The sequence below is a fragment of the Siniperca chuatsi genome, linkage group LG1, assembly GCF_020085105.1.
Source record: "Siniperca chuatsi isolate FFG_IHB_CAS linkage group LG1, ASM2008510v1, whole genome shotgun sequence".
Lineage (NCBI taxonomy): Eukaryota > Metazoa > Chordata > Actinopteri > Centrarchiformes > Sinipercidae > Siniperca > Siniperca chuatsi.
The window spans coordinates 5958571-5980164 of NC_058042.1; the positions used below are offsets into that span (position 1 = coordinate 5958571).

At 40.0% G+C, this 21594-nt stretch overlaps 1 protein-coding gene across 6 annotated transcripts in view; it reads right to left on the reverse strand.

The window, feature by feature from the left end:
* Positions 1-21594, reverse strand: part of lrp4 (low density lipoprotein receptor-related protein 4) — a 129805-nt gene that overhangs the window by 57751 nt on the left and 50460 nt on the right. For 5 of the 6 annotated variants that reach the window (XM_044194019.1, XM_044193998.1, XM_044194036.1 and 2 more), the window contains exons 2-3: positions 16399-16443; positions 16044-16190 (exon numbers count right to left, since the gene is read on the reverse strand). In XM_044194019.1, the coding sequence (XP_044049954.1) occupies positions 16044-16190; positions 16399-16443 (192 nt within the window). The remainder of the gene's footprint in view (positions 1-16043; positions 16191-16398; positions 16444-21594) is intronic. The other variant, XM_044194002.1, reaches the window with a different exon arrangement.

Consider the following 21594-nt stretch of genomic DNA (forward strand, 5'->3'; position numbering starts at 1 on the left):
TTGTCACATGCTCTTGAGCATATTCACATAACAGTTGTAGTTGATATACGTGCATCTTTTTGGAAATTTGCTTAAACTTGCTAAAGCATAACTACTTGTTGGACTTGTTCATTCACAACCCAGAATGATCCTTCCAGGTGACAAAATAACACACACACACACACACACACACACACACACCCCCTGACATTCACCAATGGTCTTTTCTCATCCAAGCTACAGAATTCCCACTTGCATTCCACAGGTCATTCCCACTTACTCACACACACACACACACACACACACACACACACACACACACACACACACACACACAGTGACTGTAGAAGCTAAAGTTTACCTCTTTACCTCACTGACTGTTATTGCTGAAATGAATTGGTTTATTGATCAGTTAAATTGACTAACAGAAAATAACTGCCAATCTTGATAACTGAGTCATTTATCAAGTAAAAGTACCAAACATTTGTTTTGGTAAATGTCATATTGGGTTGTGAGACGTCGTTCAAAACAAACTGAGCAATCTGAAGACACGACTTTAGGCTCTGATAATCTGTGATGGAAATTGTCATTATTCACCAGCTAAAAAACGTCTGGGCCTGTCTGTAATGAACATAACACTGGTCACTCACACTCTTCAGTGAGTGGTGAGTTAATTTTGTGTATGTGTTCAGGGCTGATTCACCCAAATTATGAAAAAAAAAAAAAACATTTTTTCTTTTATTCTTTTATTTTATTTTACCTCTAGTGGTATATAGCCATACAGACTCAGTTTAATTTGCTAGACTGTCATACAGGTGTCTGTGTGTTTTTATTAGTGTGTAGTAGCCGTTTCCTAACGTCAAACATGGAGCCAAAAGAATGAAAAAAGGACGCAGATCTTCAGATCACCACATTTGTCTCCAATAGAGACGAGGGTAAGCTGGAGGTGAACTGACCTGTTTTGGACTGAAAGAGAAAACCTTTTTTAAAGCTCCTTGGATGAAATATTCTCGTTAGATGTGCAGACCCCTCTGTCCTGCTGTGAGATTTCTGTCTCTACCCCAATATAATGGGTTGATGGAATATCTGTGGCGAGTCTGGATTATCCTGCGTTACAAGGACACTGTTTCTGGAAAGAGACGTTGCTGTTGGGTTTCTTTAACACAACTTTCAATGCCTTGAGCACCACAAACCATTCACAAATTATAAGTCCATTCACCGTCAATGTAATGGGGTGAATGCTAAATTCTCAAAAACGGATATTGAAAACCTGGGCAAATACAACTAAAACTATCTGCATGGCTAGATATCCCTTGAGGTAAGTGAGAAAATATGGATTTTTGTAATCTGGGTGAATAAGCCCTTTAAGGCTCGTCACATTTGGTTTTAATGGAAAAAGCACCTGGATTTTTCGACAGGAACAGATTGGTTTAAATAGATTTTCAAAGTGATTTTTTTGTCTCTTCATGCTCAAAAGTGGAGCTGATCACTGTAGTTCTCAGTAAAGAAGGTCTTCTTGCATCAACAACCCAGAAACAATAAGAAATGGGGAGAAAACAAAAATGAGCAGTTGATTGGGATGCCCTTTAACTAAGTAAAAAGCTTTTTTAAAAATGTATCTGTATATCTGTTTCAAAATAAACATTGGTATATCTTTTTAATAACAACTGAAAATAATGAGCCCTATCGATTTTGCATGCTTATTGACTGTTTCTAGAGGTAAGAATGTGCATGTCTGAGTGTGTGTGTGTTTGTGTGTTCCATGTCTTTAGGAAGATGTATGTGTGTGTCTTTAAGTGGCCCTGAGCAGCAGAGTTAATGGCCTCCCCTTTACTGTAGAGCAGCTGAATCAAGTGGCTCTAATGGGACCAATATATCTGCCTAAACACTGCTTATCACACCAGCTCAACGGATGGGAGGATGGACAGATGAGTAAAAGAGAGAGGACACTCTGTCTGACTGAAAAACAGATGTGGACTCCAGAGAGCGATAAAGGAGTCTGCAAGTCTAACGAGAATATTTCATCTGAGGAGCTTTAATAAAGGTTCTCATTCAGTCCAAAGCAGGCCGGATTACTGCCGTCTCCACTGGAAACATTTATTCACAGTAGTAATCTGGAGATCTGTGTCTATTTTCATTATTTTGACTCCATGTTTGACATCAAGCAGCCATTACACACAGACAAACACACATCTGTATGACTGAGCTCGATTGCAGCAGTTGCGGGTAAACAGTGTTTACCTGTGACAGATCCAACAAGTTGGGAGACTCGCCCACAACTATACAACCTCGGTGGGTACAATACAAATTCCTTATTTGACTTAATTAACAAATGTCTCAGTGTTAAAAATGGGCCTAAAGGCAGAGTGAGTCAACGCTGAGCTAACAGGCAGAATAATCCCCTGTCTCTCATTCCTTCCCTTAGTTTATACCTCTGACTCTGCACCAAAATTATTCATGTTCTTGCATGTAAAGAGATTCTCCTCTGAAGCTTCCCTGGTTTTCACTTGTCTCTCTTCACTTCTCTCCTCTTTGGTTTAAAAACCAAAGCACAAAAACAACAACTCAGAGTGGACGATTAACTGTTGGGGTCCAATTCGGTTTAGGAAAGCAGACAGTGTGTAACACTAATGCAGTTCCCCATCATAATATGGTAAAATGATTTTAACAGTTTGTAAGGCATTAAAATGTATTCTTTTTCAGAATTTAGAAGTATCTCCCTTGTCCTGCCCCAACACTATTCTCCAACTTAGACTAATCCCCTCTGTCCGTCTCAGTCTCTCCTCCGCTACTTGCTCTTTATTTTCCTCTCATAGCCGGTCCCGACAGAGGCGGCTTATCTGATTCTAGGCAGCTCTGGTCGGTAGCCAGCGCATATTTCAGTCCGTCAGAGCAGAGTGGCGCTGCCAGCAGAGTTTTTCTTGGCAATGTGGCCGGCGGCGGCCTGTATGATGGGCTCACTGCATCCTCCTCCACCTCTACAGTAAACAGACCTCCTGCCTCGCCCACAGTGCCACTCTGCATTCAAAGACCCGTCGAAAACTCCCTGCAGAGTTAGGTTAACTAGCTTTCTGAGGCTGACATGAATCTTTATCATCACATTACAAAGTGTTTATCAAACAAATAAAAACTCAAACTGTCTCCAAACACTTTTTAATTTATCTTTTTTATGGAGCCAAACACAAAGACTGAAGAATTATGAACTACATTGGTATTTGGATCCTATACTTAAGAAAATAGCATAACATTTTTGGAATTATAAATTGGTCATAAATTATTTGTAAAACACTGAACTTCCAACCACAACTGTCAAATAAAAGTAGTGAATTAAAAATATATATTTCCCTCTGAAATGTAGAGGGGTTTTAAGTATAAAGTTACATAAAAAAAACATCAAAACTGTACTTAAGTACGGTACTTGTACTGAATGAGCTAAAGACATGCATCAATGTGTGTAAGTTTTACGATGACACCATCGTCACAAGACATTTTACTATCCATCAAGGCAGATTAATGCAGAAACATTTGCTTGTTGCCATGACAAATCTCTGCTGAGTGCTTGACACCAGTGAGTAACACTCGAGTGCTGTCATCCAGACAACCCACACATTTTCTTCTTAAGAGGCTGAATGACAGGAAATACTCTAATGCGGTCTAATGATGACATTATAAGACTATTATGATTATCTGTCACTGGCTGAATGAAGTTATAATTTCTCTAATGTCACCATGCCGGTCCTTTGGACACCAACCTGCAGAAGGTAATTCACCTCTTTACATAGGTTATACTTGGGCTACTTGACCATTTACTGGCTGAGGATAATTCATTTTGCAGGTATAAAACAGGATAAGAGGTCAAAAAGAGGGTTTAAAAAATACCAACAATGAAAGGAAAGTTTCAAAAGAGGTAAAGAGACAACCTTGAGTCAGAATGTGAAAAAGACTGGAGAAAATACATGCAATATCCTGTAAGAAAACTAAAAAAATGCAAATAAACTCAATATTACAAACAAAAGTAGACATATAAAATCACCTTAGCATCCCCTATAGGCTGCAATGTCTTCCTGTAAGAGGGGCTACCAGTAAAAAGTTTGTCCCGACAGTGGAACTAGAGGAAAGGGTCATTAAAATGTGCTCAGTAAATTCCATGACTGTCTACCCTGGAGATTTCTCTAACTTTTGTGTACAAGTGGCCTGATTGAGTTGCTAGCTTAAAGATCAGAATCAGCATTCTCAGGTGATTAGAGACATTCATAGAAAATGATTCAATAATCTGCCCAACAGCAAGATATCTTGCTCTGGATCAAAGCAACAGCCACCAGCTGATTTTACACAATAGGACAGCTTTCAGAAGAGTTCAAACATGCACATTGGCACACAAAACTGATTCAACCAAAGTAAACACAGCTGTGGTTGTCTGTCTGGTTATGTGACATTAGATTAATGCATTTGTCTACTTCAGACATCAGCAGTGTCAACACTTAACCTGCGTTCTAACTGTGAGTAATATGATTAACAAGTCACCAAACATCCCAGAGGTTCACTCATTCATTATAAAGCTAATGTAAAACCATGTAAACTGTGTCAACGGCAAACAAGCAAGTTGACTGAATAAAATCAACACAAAATCAAACCTAGGTAACTTCCTTGTTACCCTGCCAATTGAATGTGTTTTGCCATCAACAACAGTTCCACCTGGCAAGAGGTCAATTGTTTTATCCTTGTAAAAAGGTGCTGTCACGTCTAGGGCTGCAACTAACAAATCTATCAATCATTATTTTCAATTAGTCCATTAATTATTTTGCCTATAAAATGTCAAACACAAAGACAAGTGCATACCACAAGTTCCCAGAGCCCGAGGTGATGTCTGCAAATTGTTTATTTTGTCTGGCTGTCAAAAAATCCAAAGGATTGATTGTACCTACATGATTATAAATTACAGTGATGAAGAAATGAAGCAAAGCAAAGCAAAAGCAAATGTGCTTGACACACTCATCCACACAGCAGTGGGTGATTGATCTTAGAAGTACATCATCTCTGGCTAACACTTTCTTTACATAAATCATGCAGCTTTATCCAGTTTTGCTGCCCCTCCCTTGTTATTTGGGATGCAGCCAAACTGCAATTTTTCTTCTTGGTGGTGGTCATTCCAGTTCAATGTCAAAGGTCCTTATTGGTTTTTAAAGCAAGAAATCAGACCATTCTGAGAGAAATTCTTCTCTTGCTGACAAGAATGAAGCCCGGAGTTGCCACTGAGTCAGATTTGGAGGTAAGACTGCAGGTTTCGGCTGTGTGTTTTCGGCAGACAAACATCAGCACTGTATCAAAAAAGCAGCATCCTTTTTCATTTCAATGAAACCACTGCGTAGGTGCAACGAGGGTCCCAATGCAGAATCTCCAGCAAAGCAATACAGAGTTGCCCTGGCAATGCACTGTTTTGCCAGATGACACACATTCCTGGAAGAATACTGTGTATCGTGAACATAGCATTGAGCAAATTCTACTGTTTACCTTGCAATTGTCAAAACAGAGAAGCAACTGACTGCTGCCTTAATAAAGTCAGCAAAGTCCTGCCACAAAGGAGTATACACCGCTGTGCAGTGTCTCCATGATATAGTTCGTCGGAGTTTGTGCTGACGGTAGATGATGGTAGGAGAGAAAAATGGTGGGAGGATGATGTTAGGACTGAAAAAAAAAAATCACTTCCAACATGTAGCACACAAACCAGTCTTCCCCACCTTGGTAGCTTTTACAGTACTTTAGGGTTAAAAGTAACAATTAATTTAATTATTTTAATATAAATATTTTAATAAAAAGTCCATAGAATGTCAAAATTATTCATTTGACAATATATGTAATACATGATAATAATGTTTAAAAAGTGTTCCACATAGCACCTTAACCTCTGTTGTGTTTAATTACACACAGAACATATTTAAAACCTACTCAAACAAGCTTATACAAGATTTACAAAGAAGGTAAAGTCAGGCTCTAGACTAACAAGCTCTTTGTCTCTCTTCTTATTTCTTTCCCTTTCTCTGCCCTCAATCAGCCTCTAATCATGTCCTCTTCTGTGTGAACAAGGGTGCTCGACTCATTTACTGAGCAGGGAGTAAATATTTAGGAAGGAGGCGGCGGAGAGGACAGAGTGAGCATTGGACAGGGGGTGGGTGGCTGGGTGGCTGAAGAAAGAGAGGAGGAGGATTATGCTAATGTCTCCAAACAACTACGGTCATATCCTGAGACAGAACGAGAGCAAGAAAAAACACCAGGGCAAGAAGAAAGAGACAGGAAGACAGACAAACTAAGTGAAGGAACAAACTCAACCACATAGTGAGAAATAAATGAGAAAGTCTTGGGTAAAAAGAAAAGTGAGTTGGGTTTGCAGGTTTCCTGTGGTCAGAGGGCAGAGAGAAGAAGGATGCAAGGACAGAGGGAGGTATGGAGGGAGGCAACGATGAAGGGATGGAGAGAGAAACTGAAACGTAGAGAAAGAGGGAATGGGGTCCTAATCTTCTCCGCTCCTGCTTTTGGAACAGCTGAGCTCCTGCAGTCACAGCTGCTCTCTGATTGGCTAAAACTGCAGAGAGCGGTGGATTAAAGGACGCAGGGGGTATTTCTTATTTTTTGGTGGTTTATGTGTGTTTGTGAGTTTGTATCAATGTCCTTGTGGGAACCAGTTTGAGTTTTAGATATTTGGAGCAAGGACACTGCGGTCATTCCTCACTTGTTTTGTTCAGGTGACTACTTTCAAGTTTGATGTTAGGTTAAGGGTCAAGATTAGACTTAGTCGATTAAGCCAGAAACATATCTGAAGCCTTTGAAAAGCCTAACTTACTCTTAAAAGACTTAGCACCAGGCAGAGACTCTAAGACCGACATCTGGAGATTAAATTTAGAGTTACTTCCCATCACATTTATCCAGATTCCTGCCAGAAAAATCTAACATGTCTGATAATCATGGACATGCCCCACTTTTTTTGGGCCAGTTAACAATCTTGAAATTCTTAAAACATTTCTTTGCATTGAGATTAACACTGAGTTATAAAATAAAAACTCTTTAACGATTGAATACAGCTGATGACAGGAGAAGGCTATTATTTTATTGGACATGACGTCCAATTGTGTTTGAAAAGCAAATAAGACCCAGATTGTACAATCAACCCCGTTCTGAATTCATCTAAATGTGGAAATTCATATCAGAAAAAAAAAACAGTATTCAACACACTTTAATACCTGAAGGATTCTGTTTTTCTTGCATTTCAACATCATGTTAAGGAACAACAAATTAGTACATGACAAAATACAGTAGATATACAGTTTGATAAAAAAGTAATTTCCACAGACTTCGAAATGTTTTAAAACATCAGCATAGGTGACAATTCATGAGCTCTCAGGTAATTTACAATTACAAAATCATGAACACCAAGTCAGTGGGTTGTTGAAATGGATTCTTCTCATAAATATGGTAAATATAATGCCACCAGGAGTCCCTGCTATACCTGACAGATCCTGAAATTCATCCAGTGGATGGTTCTCACAAGCGCATGTGTGTGTACATACCTGTGAGTGTGTGTATTTGAGTTTAAAGTACACAACCATTTCCCAAACCTCACAGACTTGTGTGAGCCGACAGCAGAGGAAGCCAAACCTCATGCAGTGCTTTCAATCACGCACAACAGAGATTTTCCTCTCCCATTTCATCTCACATCCACCCCAACACACACACACACACACACACACACACACACACACACACACACACAGTCCTTCACATCTATCTCCTTATCTCCTCTGCAGCCCCTCACTCTGGCCCAAAGCATTTACTCTTTCACTACTTCAGCTGCTTTCAACTCAGCAGAGAGAGAGAGAGAGAGTGAGTGTGTGTGTGTGTGTGTGTGTGTGTGTGTGTGTGTCTGCTCAGGTCCTACTTACTTCAATGTAAGTGAAATGCAGAGAGAGAAATAACTTGAAGGATGATCTAAAACAGCCAGGGAAGAGGAGGAGAAGGGAGGAGACGAATGATGAAATAACAGAAGATGTATAAGTCTTCCAAGGTTATCCTGTCTTATCTGCTGTGGTTACTGTTGTTATCAACATGCTATAGTGTGTGTTCATAAATTTTATTGCCTTGAACTGGGAGGAGAGATCAGGAAAACTGAAAACAAGATAAGATAATATGAGAGAAGACAAAAACATAAGTCACACTCAATTAGACTGTTGGCCACTTTCTGGGTATCTGCAGAGTTCAGAAGGCCACATTCAAACGAGAATACTGTTCTAAGTGCATCGTGGATAGATTGCACATATGTCTCAAATGGCTTTTTGTTTAATTTAAGAACCTTTAGCATATAAGGAACCTCATCAACACATGCTTAGAGCAAAAGCTGGTAAAGCTGAAGCTGGTGTGGAAAATGTAAATGCAAGAATGAAACTACAAATATAACATCCAGGTTGTAAAAAGAGAAAAAAAACATTTTCTTTTAGACTTTTTAATATACCATTTGGAACTGATCAAAGAGTAGCCTAATAAAACACAATTAAAGCTATGACTATAAATCAGTATGACAAAAAGTCATCTGGAAGATAAATGTTCAAGTATGACACACTACTGTAACTGCCAGAGGTATTGTTTATGTCTTTTGGGGCAAGTCCAGGTCAAGTCACGCAGTTTTTGAAGGAGTCAAGATTCAGGTCTTTCAGGTTTCTGAATACTAAAATGACATTGCATTAAAACATTTCCCTATCTACGCTGTGTTCATTTTGTTTTTTCCATGTCCCTTTAATGCATAGTCCTAATAATTAAGTGTTCATGTTGTGTGCGGCTATATGATGCTGTGTTATATATATTTTTTTATTGCAGCAGGACTTGGTAAAAACTTGAGACTTTCAATGGCTCACATCAGCACAAGTCTCACAACAGTCAAGTCCAAATAAAGACCTTCTTTTTTTTTTTAAATAACATCCAGGTTGTAAAAAGTCAAAGTCAAGAGTTATGACTCGAGTCCTATTTTAAATGTTAATGTACATTTTTTGCTTTTCCTAGCCTCAAATTATAGTGAATTAAAATAGCTTTGGGTTTTGGACTGTTGGTTGAACAAAGCAAGACATCTGAGGACATCACCTTGCGCTCTAGGAAATTGTGATTGGCATTTTTCACAATTTTCTGGTGTTTTATAGATCAAACAATTAATCTATTAAGCGGCAGAATTACAGATAAAGAAAAAAGTTCCAGGCCCTATTTAAGTATTCTGTAAGTCTTGTTGCCTAATTTGATGTCTAAAGGTCAAAATATGATGAATGACTGTATTTTTTGGTTCCAAAAATATTGTGCACAGCAATCTGGTGTTAACAAGTGTGTCATTGTCACTGCAGTTTCATAATGCCTCATCACCCACACTTATTCATCCCATCAAAATAAACAACAGGACATCTGTCAACTGTCAAATAAAGCCAAAAATGCCCAAAATATTATCTTTAAAAATAATAATACAACTAAAACTATGAGACTCTTTTCACAACACAACCTTTGAAAGAAGAGCTTCAGTGAGGTAGAGAGTGGATTATGAAGAGAGTGATAAGAGGTTAAGCTGAAAGCACTGACCACAACCTGAAGCAAGCATCTTCTTTTTCATCACTTTCTCTGTCCTTCTCCCTTTTCATTCACGTTCCACTTCAGTTTGCCTCCTCTGACTGCGCAGCCTTCAACACAATGAACACTCACTGCCATTTCCATAGGAACCAGATTCACAAAGGCAGCCTGTAACCTTCCTTCTCATTATGAGGGTTTATGAATGTGGAGCGGACTGCCAAGAACATAAACATACATTCCTCTAATTGAGCAGTGCTTCAAATCAGAGTCTATCGCAGCTCATACTTTTGGCCTGCAATCAAACATGGTAAAATGTGTCATTCTGACTATGTGCCATCCGGAGCAGTTTACGCCCCCTGAGCTCTGACAGCTGTATCAATGGAAAAAAGGGGTGTTATTAATTTGATGAAACGTCTATGAGTTATGCCTTCATTAAATTTCATCAGAGCTAATTAGTGTCCTGTCCTTGAGATGTGTGACCCTGTAATGTGCTCTTCCCGCTCTTCGACCAGTGAGGCATGAAAACAGAAATACTTTCTGTGATCACAACACTATCAGAGATACCTGCATCATCTTCAGTCAGGAAATTCAAAGATGTAATCTAAGTTCAACTTCTAATTTATTTCTACACTTTTTGTACCAAGTACTATTTCTTTGTGCTGCCACATCTTCTTTCTTAGATTTATTCTGAAGTTTGAGTTAAGGTCATGGTACATGGCTGTAAATTACAGATTGCCAAATTCACTGCTGAATAAGTGAGGGTAAAATGAAGTGTGAGACTTACAGACAGATGGGTGTAGCGTCTGCAGTGAAGTGGGTGTTTATATCAGGTATCACGGTGAAGAGGAACTGAGCCTGAACGCAAACTGTTGATTTACCAGTTGATCTTCCAACCTTCAAATGTACAGTGGATAGTGGAACAGAATGAGATTGTGTAAACCTGCAGCCAAAATGAGTTTCATTCAAAGGGTGCCTGGGCTCACCGTGTTCAGACCGACTACAGTCCTGTGTAAAAAAACGCAGCCTCCTCATTCATTGGAATAAGGCCAGCGTGGCTCAGGGTCGGCCGCCTAAAAATGTAAATCTGGCTCAACTTTTTCCGGACCGCAACGCCTTTCGTTAAGGTGCCGTCGTAGAGACAAGGTGAGGGACTTGGGCATTCAGAGGATGTTGGAGTAGAACTCCTGCTCCTTCATTTTGAAAGAAGTTGAGGAGGTGCGGCATCTCATTGGCCTCCTGGGTGCCTCCCTGTGGACGTATTCTGGACATGTCCAACTTGGAGGGGACCCCAAAGTAGACTAAGAACTACATATCCTATCGGGTGTGGGAATGCCTCGGAATACCCCAAGACGAGCTGGGGGACATAGTTGGAGAGAAAGATATCTGGGCTACTTTGATTAGTTTGTGTCACCACACCCCACATCGGGATAAGCGGAAGAAAATGGATTGAAATAATGAGTTTGTGTTTAGGTCGAGCTCTTTTCTTTGCCCATTGAGCCATGATTATTTTGGCTACATTTATTCCAACAATCCCAAAACAATGCACTTTTGAATTCAATCTGCTCTTCAACTGTACTATCGTCAAAACGATATTGATAAAATAATGCAGACTTAATGTTCACTTTGAAGGATTACACAATATAAGCAAGCTTCAAAAGTCTACTAATTGATTTTCATCCGGAAATTAATGGAAACCATTGGCTGCCTGGAACGGTAGGAGTAATACATCCAGAAATCTAAAACTGTTCAGCAGTCATTTAAAAATGATCAGCAAAAATGTAATGAATACAGGATTTGTAGTTAAGGAGATAAAACTTGTAAATATACTGGCATGGTCCTTTAACTTCGAATGTTTGTTTTTAAATGAGTGGATTTATGATCACCCAGAAAAGGCCCCCACCCTTTCTACCCAGTGTGGTCCACAATAAACAGACAGATGTTACATGTGGGGTGAAGAGGAGAGAGGTCGGCTGTAAAGACCATTTCCTCCTCACCGTCACCCGCCAGCAACTCCTTTCGAGTAAGACAGAGTTCCTACACTTACATTCACAACACCACAAACTCAAACATACACACACATGTCTGAGAATTCATGCATGCTCTTCTCCACTCCCTCTTTGGTCTCTGTGCAGCTATGAAACTTTATATGGGGGAACGCAAGCACGGGACATAAGCACACACACTTACTTACTTACACACAAACACACACACACACACAGAACAGCCACATCTGCACTACACAATTTCCACATGATTCCCACATCGTAATTAGATCAGAAGTTTACATGGATAGCTTCATAGACACAGTCGGCCACTTTGCCTCTGCTCCTATTCTCCCGAGATTCACACGCACTCACAAACACACACACACATAAATTCCTCCAGGGTGATTCAATAGTGACAATAGTGATTTCTAGTGAATTGGTATAAATGATAAATATGTTCAAACAAAGTCTGGATGCCACAAACTACACTGCTACAATCCTGCTGAAAAGAGGTATTATTGTGTGGTTATCTGTGTGTGTTCATTGTGATTCTACATACTCATGGTCACACACGTCTGCCATTCCTGCTGAATCGTAGAAACTGCTCTCTCCCCACTGTGCAGTGAAACTGTGCCTCCGTAAATTTAATTATTCACTGTGTTTAGAAAACGTCGTTTAAAACCCATAAAATTTCACTCCTCGATTTTATGATCCGAGTCGCTTAATTCAATCAGTGTAATAGAAGCCGCATCACGTGGGCCTCGACTCTCCTCAGTGACACACAAACACATACATGCAAACACACACCTCTGACTATGTGATCTGTAATAACAGGCTTTCAGCCTACACACACAGAATTTCATTTCATTTCAAAAAGCAAACACATGATAATAACATAGTTCTTTACCTGAGGAAATCAATCTTTCAGTTATCCGGGAACTATTAAAATCTGACAGCTAGAAGAGTGTTTGCCCCTTTCTCTGCTGAATGTACTCTGGCCTGATCTTTGGAGTTACAGAGATGTTCATACTGTATCAATAGGTGATTAATCAATACATTATAAAGTATATAACTGTAGATCTCAGACTGATAGCAGCCGTCTTCTTTTACATCAGTGCACATTAGTGTTTTTTATCAAATATCCTAGAAAAAGCTGTGTTCAAACAATTAGTAGCACATTTGACAGATAATAATTCATTTGAAATATTCCTGTCTGGCTTATAATCTCTTCATAGTACTGAGACTCCTCTTCTCAAAGACTGTAATGACCTTCTGTTGGCTGAAGATGCTGGTGAGTGCTCCATTTTAGTTCTTTTGGACCTCAGCACTGCTTTTGACACAGTTGCTCATAACATGCTCATCGAGACTGGAAAGGTGGGCAGGAATCACTGATGTAGCCTTAAATTGGTTCAGGTCCTACCTATCTAAATAGATGTTTCTTTGTGACTATGGCTGGCTCAGTTTCATCCCCCACAAACATACTCTATGGTGCCCCCCAGGGTTAAATTCTGGGTCCCATTTTATACTCCATCTATATGCTCCCTCCTGGTGACATCATCCACAAATATAATGTTTCGTTTCACTGTTACGCTGATGACACACAGCTCTATATTCCAATCAGACCTGGCGACCAGTCTAACATAGCAACCCTCCAGTGTCTTGCTGAGATAAAATACTGAATGTCAGACAACTTTCTCCAATTAAACCTAAAATCTGACATCATTGTACTTGGTGCCCCCGCAAACAGAATTCAAATCATGGAAAACCTAGGTGAACTAACTTATGCAAAGCCCTCAGCCAGAAATCTTGGTGTAGTTTTTAATCAGGACTTGTGTTTCGAACCCCATGTAAAGAAAGTTGTTGAGTCATGTTTTTATCATTTGAGAAATATAGCCAAGGTTAAGTCTTTTATTTCACCCACAGATATGGGGAAACTCATCCATGCTTTTATCTCCTCCCGCCTCGACTACTGTAACTCCCTATATACCTGTCGCACTGCAGGGCATTATTCTGCAACAAAAATACATTTGTCTATTGAAAATATGAGATAGATAGACAGATAGATAGACAGATAGACAGATAGATAGATACTATTTTAAAGAATACATTAATGCATTACCCTAGTTCTAGTTATTTCTTATGTCACTATTTTAATTCTACTTAATTTTCAACCTTATTTTAGCGTTTACTCACAAACTACTTTGATCTGTTCTCCTTGATTTTCCCTTCAGTTCTCTTTTCCCCACACACACACCTACACCTCTGTTTCACCATCTTCACCCCCAAGTCCGTTTTCACAACAGCAGGTGAGCTGCGTGTGGTGGAGGCTTGTTATTAATGATGTAGCCTATTGTAACGATCAAAACCAGCTTGTTCTGCAGGGGGAATCCATGCTTGGACCGGGCGCAGCCATACTTCATTGCGACACGCCGACGCACGTTATACAAATCGACATATTTCCGTAATCGATGATGTCAATGAATCGCCCCAGCCCTAGACCATATCATACTTTTTAAAATTCTTTTAATTACTTGTGAGGCCAGGCATGGGATGGCCCCTCCCTATATTTCTGACCTTTTAACCCTCTACAAGCCAGGACGCAGACTGAGATCCTCTGGTATGGCATTGCTAGCCATTCCAAGGTCTAGGCTGAAAACCAAAGGAGACAGAGCCTTTGCTGTCAGGGCCCCTACAGTCTGGAACAACCTGACAGAGGAGATCAGGCTTGCAGAGTCAGTCCCCTGTTTTAACTCACTTCTTAAGACACATTTTTATTAAAAAAAATAGATTTTATTGTGTGATGCCTATTTTTATCTTTTATTTTATTTTGATTTGTTTGTGCGTTTTATATTGATTGTTGTAAAGCACTTTGTTACCTGTATTTAAAAGTGCTATACAAATACAGCTATTCTTATTATAATTCCCAACCTTTTTGGCTTGTGTCCCCTTAAAATAAAACAACATCTATTTGCAACCCCTCATCACAGGTTGTAAAAAGTTCAAGTGTAAAGAGTGAATTTTCCTTCACAGATTGTTTAATTTGAAATATTACTAGAGGCCTGAAGAGGTTGTAAAATAACTATCTGTTTTATTTTATTTTTTATCCATTTAATCATCTTGTGACAGTTGAATGCAAGAGGACAAGCTTCCCACTGCAGAGTGATGGAGCAGAGGATCGATCAGACAGTATAAATGGATTAGGAAGGTCGAGCTAGATGCTCTGATATCTGTCAGCTGCTTCCATGTGTCTCCTTAAATAAGTAACGTACCACAGATCGATACGTGGCGATCAGACTCACTGAACATTGAACTGGCCAGAGATCAATAACACTTAGCATCCCTTCTCCCAACTAACTAGTTGTGATAGAGGAAGACTGATGGAGAAAGAAAATCCACACACACACACACACACACACACACACACACACACACACACACACACACACACACACAAACACAACCACACACATCTCAAAGAGGCTTAGGAAGTGTCAAACAAAAGGCCAGCATCTGCTTCTCTGCTCTATAAGCGAGCAGGAAAAAGAAAAAAGACCCTCACGTTGACATTTCACATCAATACGCAGAAGTGTAAAAGAGGAGCAGTGAAGATCTCCTCCTCTTGACAAACGGACATGCTCTGCAGGAAAATACTCCTGTCTGGCTCTGCTGCCAAGACTTCCCTCTAGCCAAACGCGGTCTGGTGCCAAAAGTCACTCAAGCATTTTTCTGCACGGGGCATACACCACGCAGAGCGCCTCGTTCTGCTTCTGCATCAGAAATACTACCTTGCCTGGACCAGTGAGCCATTCACTGTTTCACTGGGTGATGATGGGATCCATATGGGTCCAATTATATTTTTTCTACTTTTCTAGACTATTTATGCAGGAAAACTCTGCCTGAGCACACTTGTACATTTCTAGGTAAATTCAAAAGTCATGCACTTACACAAATTTGCACCAGTGAGCTGCCAGAGTCTTGGCTGAGTGGTGGGAGTTTAAGGCCTTGCTCAAGGGGACCATGATCATATTCAGCAGAGAATTGCTGATTTACTCTTTACAACCACACTTGTCAAGTGTTTGATTCTGAAAATTACAAAAAATCATTGGAAAATATCCATTCATAAATATGCATAACGAACGTTAAATGCAATAATATCAAACATATAGGAATGTGTATCCAATCTTAATACCTTATTCTGTTTTGGTACTGACCAAAAATTGTCAAGTACTGAAAGTTCATTTGGAATGTCTGGTCAGATTTGTGATAATTTTTACTTATTTTTGGACCACACCCTTTTTTAAAGATTTTAAGACTATTTATTTATTTTGTTCACCGTGGATCATGTACCAGCTTGTACTTCTTACATCAATGTTTGTACAAGTTTCAAACTGGACCAATTCAGAGTCAATAAATCACAGTGAGACAGAAACAAACAGAGAAGGAACGAGAGGGGAGTATAACATGAAAAGAAGAGGATTGCGAACTCACTGCAGCCGTCCTCGTCACTGTGGTCCCCGCAGTCGTTATCTCCATCACACTGCCACTGGGCCGGGATGCAGGTACACTCCCCGAATGCACTGACCGCACATGTGAAGTGATTCCTCCCACATGAACACTCAGCGCTGCCCTGAACTCCTGCACACACAGAGGAAGAGACGGTTAGACCTAATCAGACATGTTCAGGTTAACTGACTTGTTTTGTTATAGAATTTATAAAAGCAAATAGTGATCCTGCCAGTTAAACACAAGTTGCTTATTTTCCCATCGTTTACTCATCACTGACTAAAGGTGAAAGTATTAAATGTGCAGGTAGACACATATCAGTTGAAAATCCATAACCTACCTCTGAATCCTGATTCAGACAACACAACATTCAGCAGAGGAGGGGCTGCAGAGGAGTCAGAGAAGGAGGGGGTTTACTGTAACACACATGAATGGATTGTGGTTCTGTGTTCTCAGGCCAAACCCACAAATCCAGCTGAATTTTGAAACAATGACTTTTACCCATGTGACTTCTTGCTTTGTTTTTTTACTATGATATATTCACCCTCCTTAACTACTCCCTGCTTGCCCTCTGTATGTGTGACTGAAGTTTCAGAAAACCAAAGCCATGTGTTGAAAAATCTGTTTAGTGTATTTTAACGTGATTCTCTATTTGATTTATGCTATAGCACTAAAATCGACCTTTCTGGGACTCTGTGCAGGTTAAAACTAACTTGATTCCAGTTCTCTGAATCACTGCAGACATTGAAAAGTTTGTCAGGGGATTCAAAATAGTTGTTGCTCATGTGAATGGTTGCTCTCTGGCTGGAGAAACAACAGGAGACTATCAGGGCCTCTGTATGTGGGTTGGGAACTTCATATGACAAATATGGCAACAAGCGTAGATGAAATCAACTCAACTGTGAGGCTGTTAATAACTGGACTGACGGAACTCTTAAATCAGAATCCCACAAATGTATTTCTTCGACAGAAAGATGCTTTTGGTGTCCTCCATATTCTGGCTTTGGAAAAAGTTTAGTTTGTGGAAGTTGCTGGTTCAATGCTTAGTCCTTTCTCCCTCAATTACCTTAATACAGGGTAAAGTAAAAGAAGCTGAGAGGCTTGTTTTTATATCTTTTTGGCAAGTTCAAGTCAGGTCTAAAGTCTGTCGAGACAAGTCCAAGTCAGGTCTCAAATCTTATCAACTGAATTCTGTAACAGTGTTTTTACATGGCTGAGACCATGTCCTTTCAACGCAGAGGCCCTCTTAAATATTCAGGGAATAAAGTCTCAAGTACTAATTTTTGTGACTTAAATGTGACCCCAGTCCAAGTCTCATGTCTTCAGTTCTACAGCAGAACAGTGACAAATAACCCCCTCTGCTACATGTATAACGCCTAATAAGCTAACATAATACTAAGATATTGCACTGGTGCTTTACTCAGCTATGTTCATGTGCTGCTTTCTTTGTTTTAGGAGGCTCAATATATTAGCAGCATTTTTCTGGGCTGCCTTCTGGCATGCAGCTTCTCTGTCACTGCTCCAACGTGCTGTGTACTATAAACTACAGCCTAATACACTCCATACAGCCACACACTATGTCACCATGTAGAAATGAGACTTTCGGGCCTGTGGTTTCTGCTGGACAATTTTTGCTTTTCAAAGCATTAAACATGCCTGATCTTAATATGAATGACTTACATTAAATGAATCTCCTCTGTCAGAAAATAAACATGTGTGTTGTATGTATAACAGAGAGAGACGGTATTATGACCATGAGTATACAGCTGCATAGCCTCAGGTTGTTTTAGCTTCTCAGAGTGAGTAGGTTTTAAATCTGTGTAAATTTGCGTGTGAACACGTACTGTTATGTTTCCTGCTGGGATCCTTTGTGATAAGCAGGACGAGCGTCTTTTAAAAGCAGCACCAAGTGATTTATTTAGGATTTATGAAGGTTCTTTCTCCTCCTCAAAAAACAGCTGATATGATAATGTTGTTGGACTGTACTGACACCTATCAGTATAGGCCTAATAACTGACATAAAACAATTCATGTGTCACTCAAAATACAGATGTGCGATACACCAAAATAACATAATATTTTTATTAAATTCAAAGGTGTCACACTATCAGGTATTTTTCAGTTTAAGTTTTTGTTAGGATATTACTCTCATTTGCACTCAACTATCCAGTAAATCATTAGAAAAATGGAAAATATTCCAGCCAGGTCTGAAAAGAATTAATAAATGTTCTGCTTTCCTGTCCTGATATAGCCATCCACAAAATGGAGGGAGGGCTTTGCTGCCCTGACCTGAGACTCCCAGGTAGCACAGGGACATCTGTAAACAGCAGGAGCTTTAGCCAAAGAGGACATTATGAATCTATGAAACATATTCAGTGTCTCTCTACTTCAACTCGACCATATTTAGATTAATAAGATATAACATTTCATTATACATAATATTTTGTTTAGCTCAACACATCACTTACTGGCCCTTTAATATGGCCCATTTTGCTTACACTGTGCACATATGTACACAGACAAACACAGTATACCAAAATACATAGTCAAACACACACAAATACACACACACAGGGTCCATACGTTCACTCTGCCCTGATTTCCCACCACAGCAGAGAAAAACACAGTGTCACCACATTTTCAGATGCATCACAGCAAATCACATCCAGGAGAGGAAATAAATAAAGGTTTCTCATTTTGCTCTCACTTTGAAGCCCATTAATGACCATCTGTGTGTGTGTGTGTGTGTGTGTGTGTCTATTTTGCTGAAACTGGCCTGACGCAACAAACCCAGAGTTTCTTGGAACGCGCATGTGTATGTGTGCATGGATGTGTGTGCGTGTGTGGTTCCTGGCCTCCTCACAAAAGGCATCAGTCAACCCAGGAGGGCCTGGCAGAGAGAGCTTCAGATCCCTCCCACAGCACTAAATTAATGGCCTCTTTCTTTTCATTTCCCTTTCTTTCTCTTCATTCTTGTCTTTCCACCATGCCCTCTTCACACTTCCCCTTCAGCTGCATCCCTTCTTTTCTCCTCTTCCCCACTTTTTTCCTCTCCCCTCCCCTTGTTTCCAGAATTCTCCGCTATCTCCACTAAAACAGTTATGGCGTCATCCAAGTCTTCCTGTCTTTAAAGTTGTCTTTCTAATTTTCTTGCGCAGCCTGTGGTTCCTGCAGTCCTCGGACCCCGGGGGCATGCCATTTACCGTCAGAGAGAGCGACAGAACAATCAGACAGACAGGTACAGACTAAGGCCTTAAAAGCCCCAACTAAGACTAATTCCTGATACTCCATAGTACAACAAAGATAGCTAATACTACTGTGATGTGGGCTGTGCTGGATTTGTAACTTTAAGCATGTGTGTGTTTTATTCAGATATGTGTGTGTGGGTTTGCACTGAGCTAAATTAGAGTCTGTAAGCTAGAGCAGAAGTTGTGTCAACATGAAGCCACATCACAGGCTGCGCATTTGTCAAACATGCTTTTAAAAGCAGAAGCCACTGGCTCTGACAACAAGAGTCAAAGAAACTTTTAGAGTTTAGTGGGAAACCATCACACACACTGTACTGCACACGCATGTGTACGTACCAGGACCAGAAATAGGGTTAGGCGATATGACAATATATACGGCAAGATGTCGGCCAGAGTCAACGGGTAGAGTTTTTGGTGTACTGTTTCTTGCTGTATCCATCCCTTTAATATTTCTGGTTGTATTAGACCACTGTGGGCAGTGGTGCAAATCAATAAGCAGGACTGTTATTTTGTCTATTACATGCTTTCTCAAACTATTTTCCAGAAAATGTACATTGACGTGACAAAAGATTTTATCCATATTGCCCACCCCAAGCTGGGAATCACAGGATAACTTAACTAGAGCTAGACCGATAAATCGACCAGGCCGATATATCGGCTGATATTAGCTTGTAATGTTTTAACTGTGCACTGTCTCTACAGCACTGTAACAACTTTATGTCCACTGACTGCCTGGAGGGTATCTAACGTTATTTTAATTGCATATTTAGGTGTACTTGTGGAAACTGCTCAATTTGTGCATTATAACGCGTGTTACATAGTGACATAGGTATGTTACGGAAGTAAAGGCTGGACTACAATCGAGCTGTTTTCAGGCAGTTCAGGAGCAGTGTTTTCTGTGGGAGAGGGTAACTCCCTTTGTGGTGGACTTTGGGTTTTTTCACTTTGCAAACCTATTACATGCACAAAAAAAGATATATAAAATAATAAAGGAAAGGGAAAAACCCAAAAAGCATAATATGACCACTTTAAGAATGTATGAATGTGTGTCAGAACCAGCACACAGACCAATATGTCCTTTATACTGAGAGCATGATCTTCCTTAAGAAGTAAAGAGACAATCATCGCCACTCACTACATTGTTATGTAAGACAGCACAGAAACACACACACACAAATACACACACACACACACACACACACACACACACACACCCCCACAGCAGCAGCCGGGCATGGCAGCCCGGCGCTTTCATGAGCGCCAGCATGACAAGCCTCTGATGCATCACACAGATAGAGATCACATGGGCTGTTTTGTAGAGACAGTGGTGCAAGTTTAGAAACAATACATCATTCAGTCTATTCAGTCAAAGGATGTTTAGGTGGAGCAGGTACAGTAGAATCACCTGTGCTGTTAATTGATCTTAAGTAGGGTTTCTTTTAAATGCCTGAAAAGCTTAGTTCAAGAATTACACAAGTGCTGCCGAACAGTATAACTTTTGTGACGTTATCATGCTTCTTCTAGCCTTCCAACAAAGAGAATTTGGAAATTTGTGTATCGTTTGTCCTGTTAAAGTACCACTGGAACAGTCAGTGGCAGAAGCTTAGCACAGGTTAGTGTTAATCAAGAATAGCTGTTGGTCTAAATCTACATGTGGACATTTATAAGCCCAATTTGTTTGTCAGTGGATCAGTTTGACACAGTGAACTGGTCAGGTGAAGAGCTGCAGATGCTTAATGCAATTTTGGCTTAATGCAATTTTCTGCCTGTGCCTCTGCTTTTAATGCCTGTGCTATGAACGTTTCAAGATTTGAAAGAAGGTAACACTACAGACAGCCCCTTTTATTCTGAAAGTCAAACAGGTGTTTGTATGGGGGAAACAAATTAGTGTAGCTGTGGTGTAGTGAAACCCTAAGATGTAAAGTCCAGCTACACTTTATTTTTAAAACCAATTAAGTTGTTCTAAATATGAAAAGTGTTGCTACAGCTTTCGTCTTTAGGGCTTACGCTTCCTAGTTTGTTTATAGATTTGGTAGGTTGAAACTTGATCTCTTGATTTTTGCACATGAATCAATAAATGTCACCACATCAAACCCACAACAAGCCAGGTGATCAACAGAGTTCATACCCACTGAGACAGGAGGAAAGCTCCTGTTGCTATCCAATAACAGGTGATGCAGGCTGGCATGTTGAACCTGCTCTTCAGACCAGCAGTGACAGACAGACAACTAAACTCTTAACTTCACCTGCTGCTGCTGAGTCAGAGAGAACCTCCAGTAAAGAAAAAG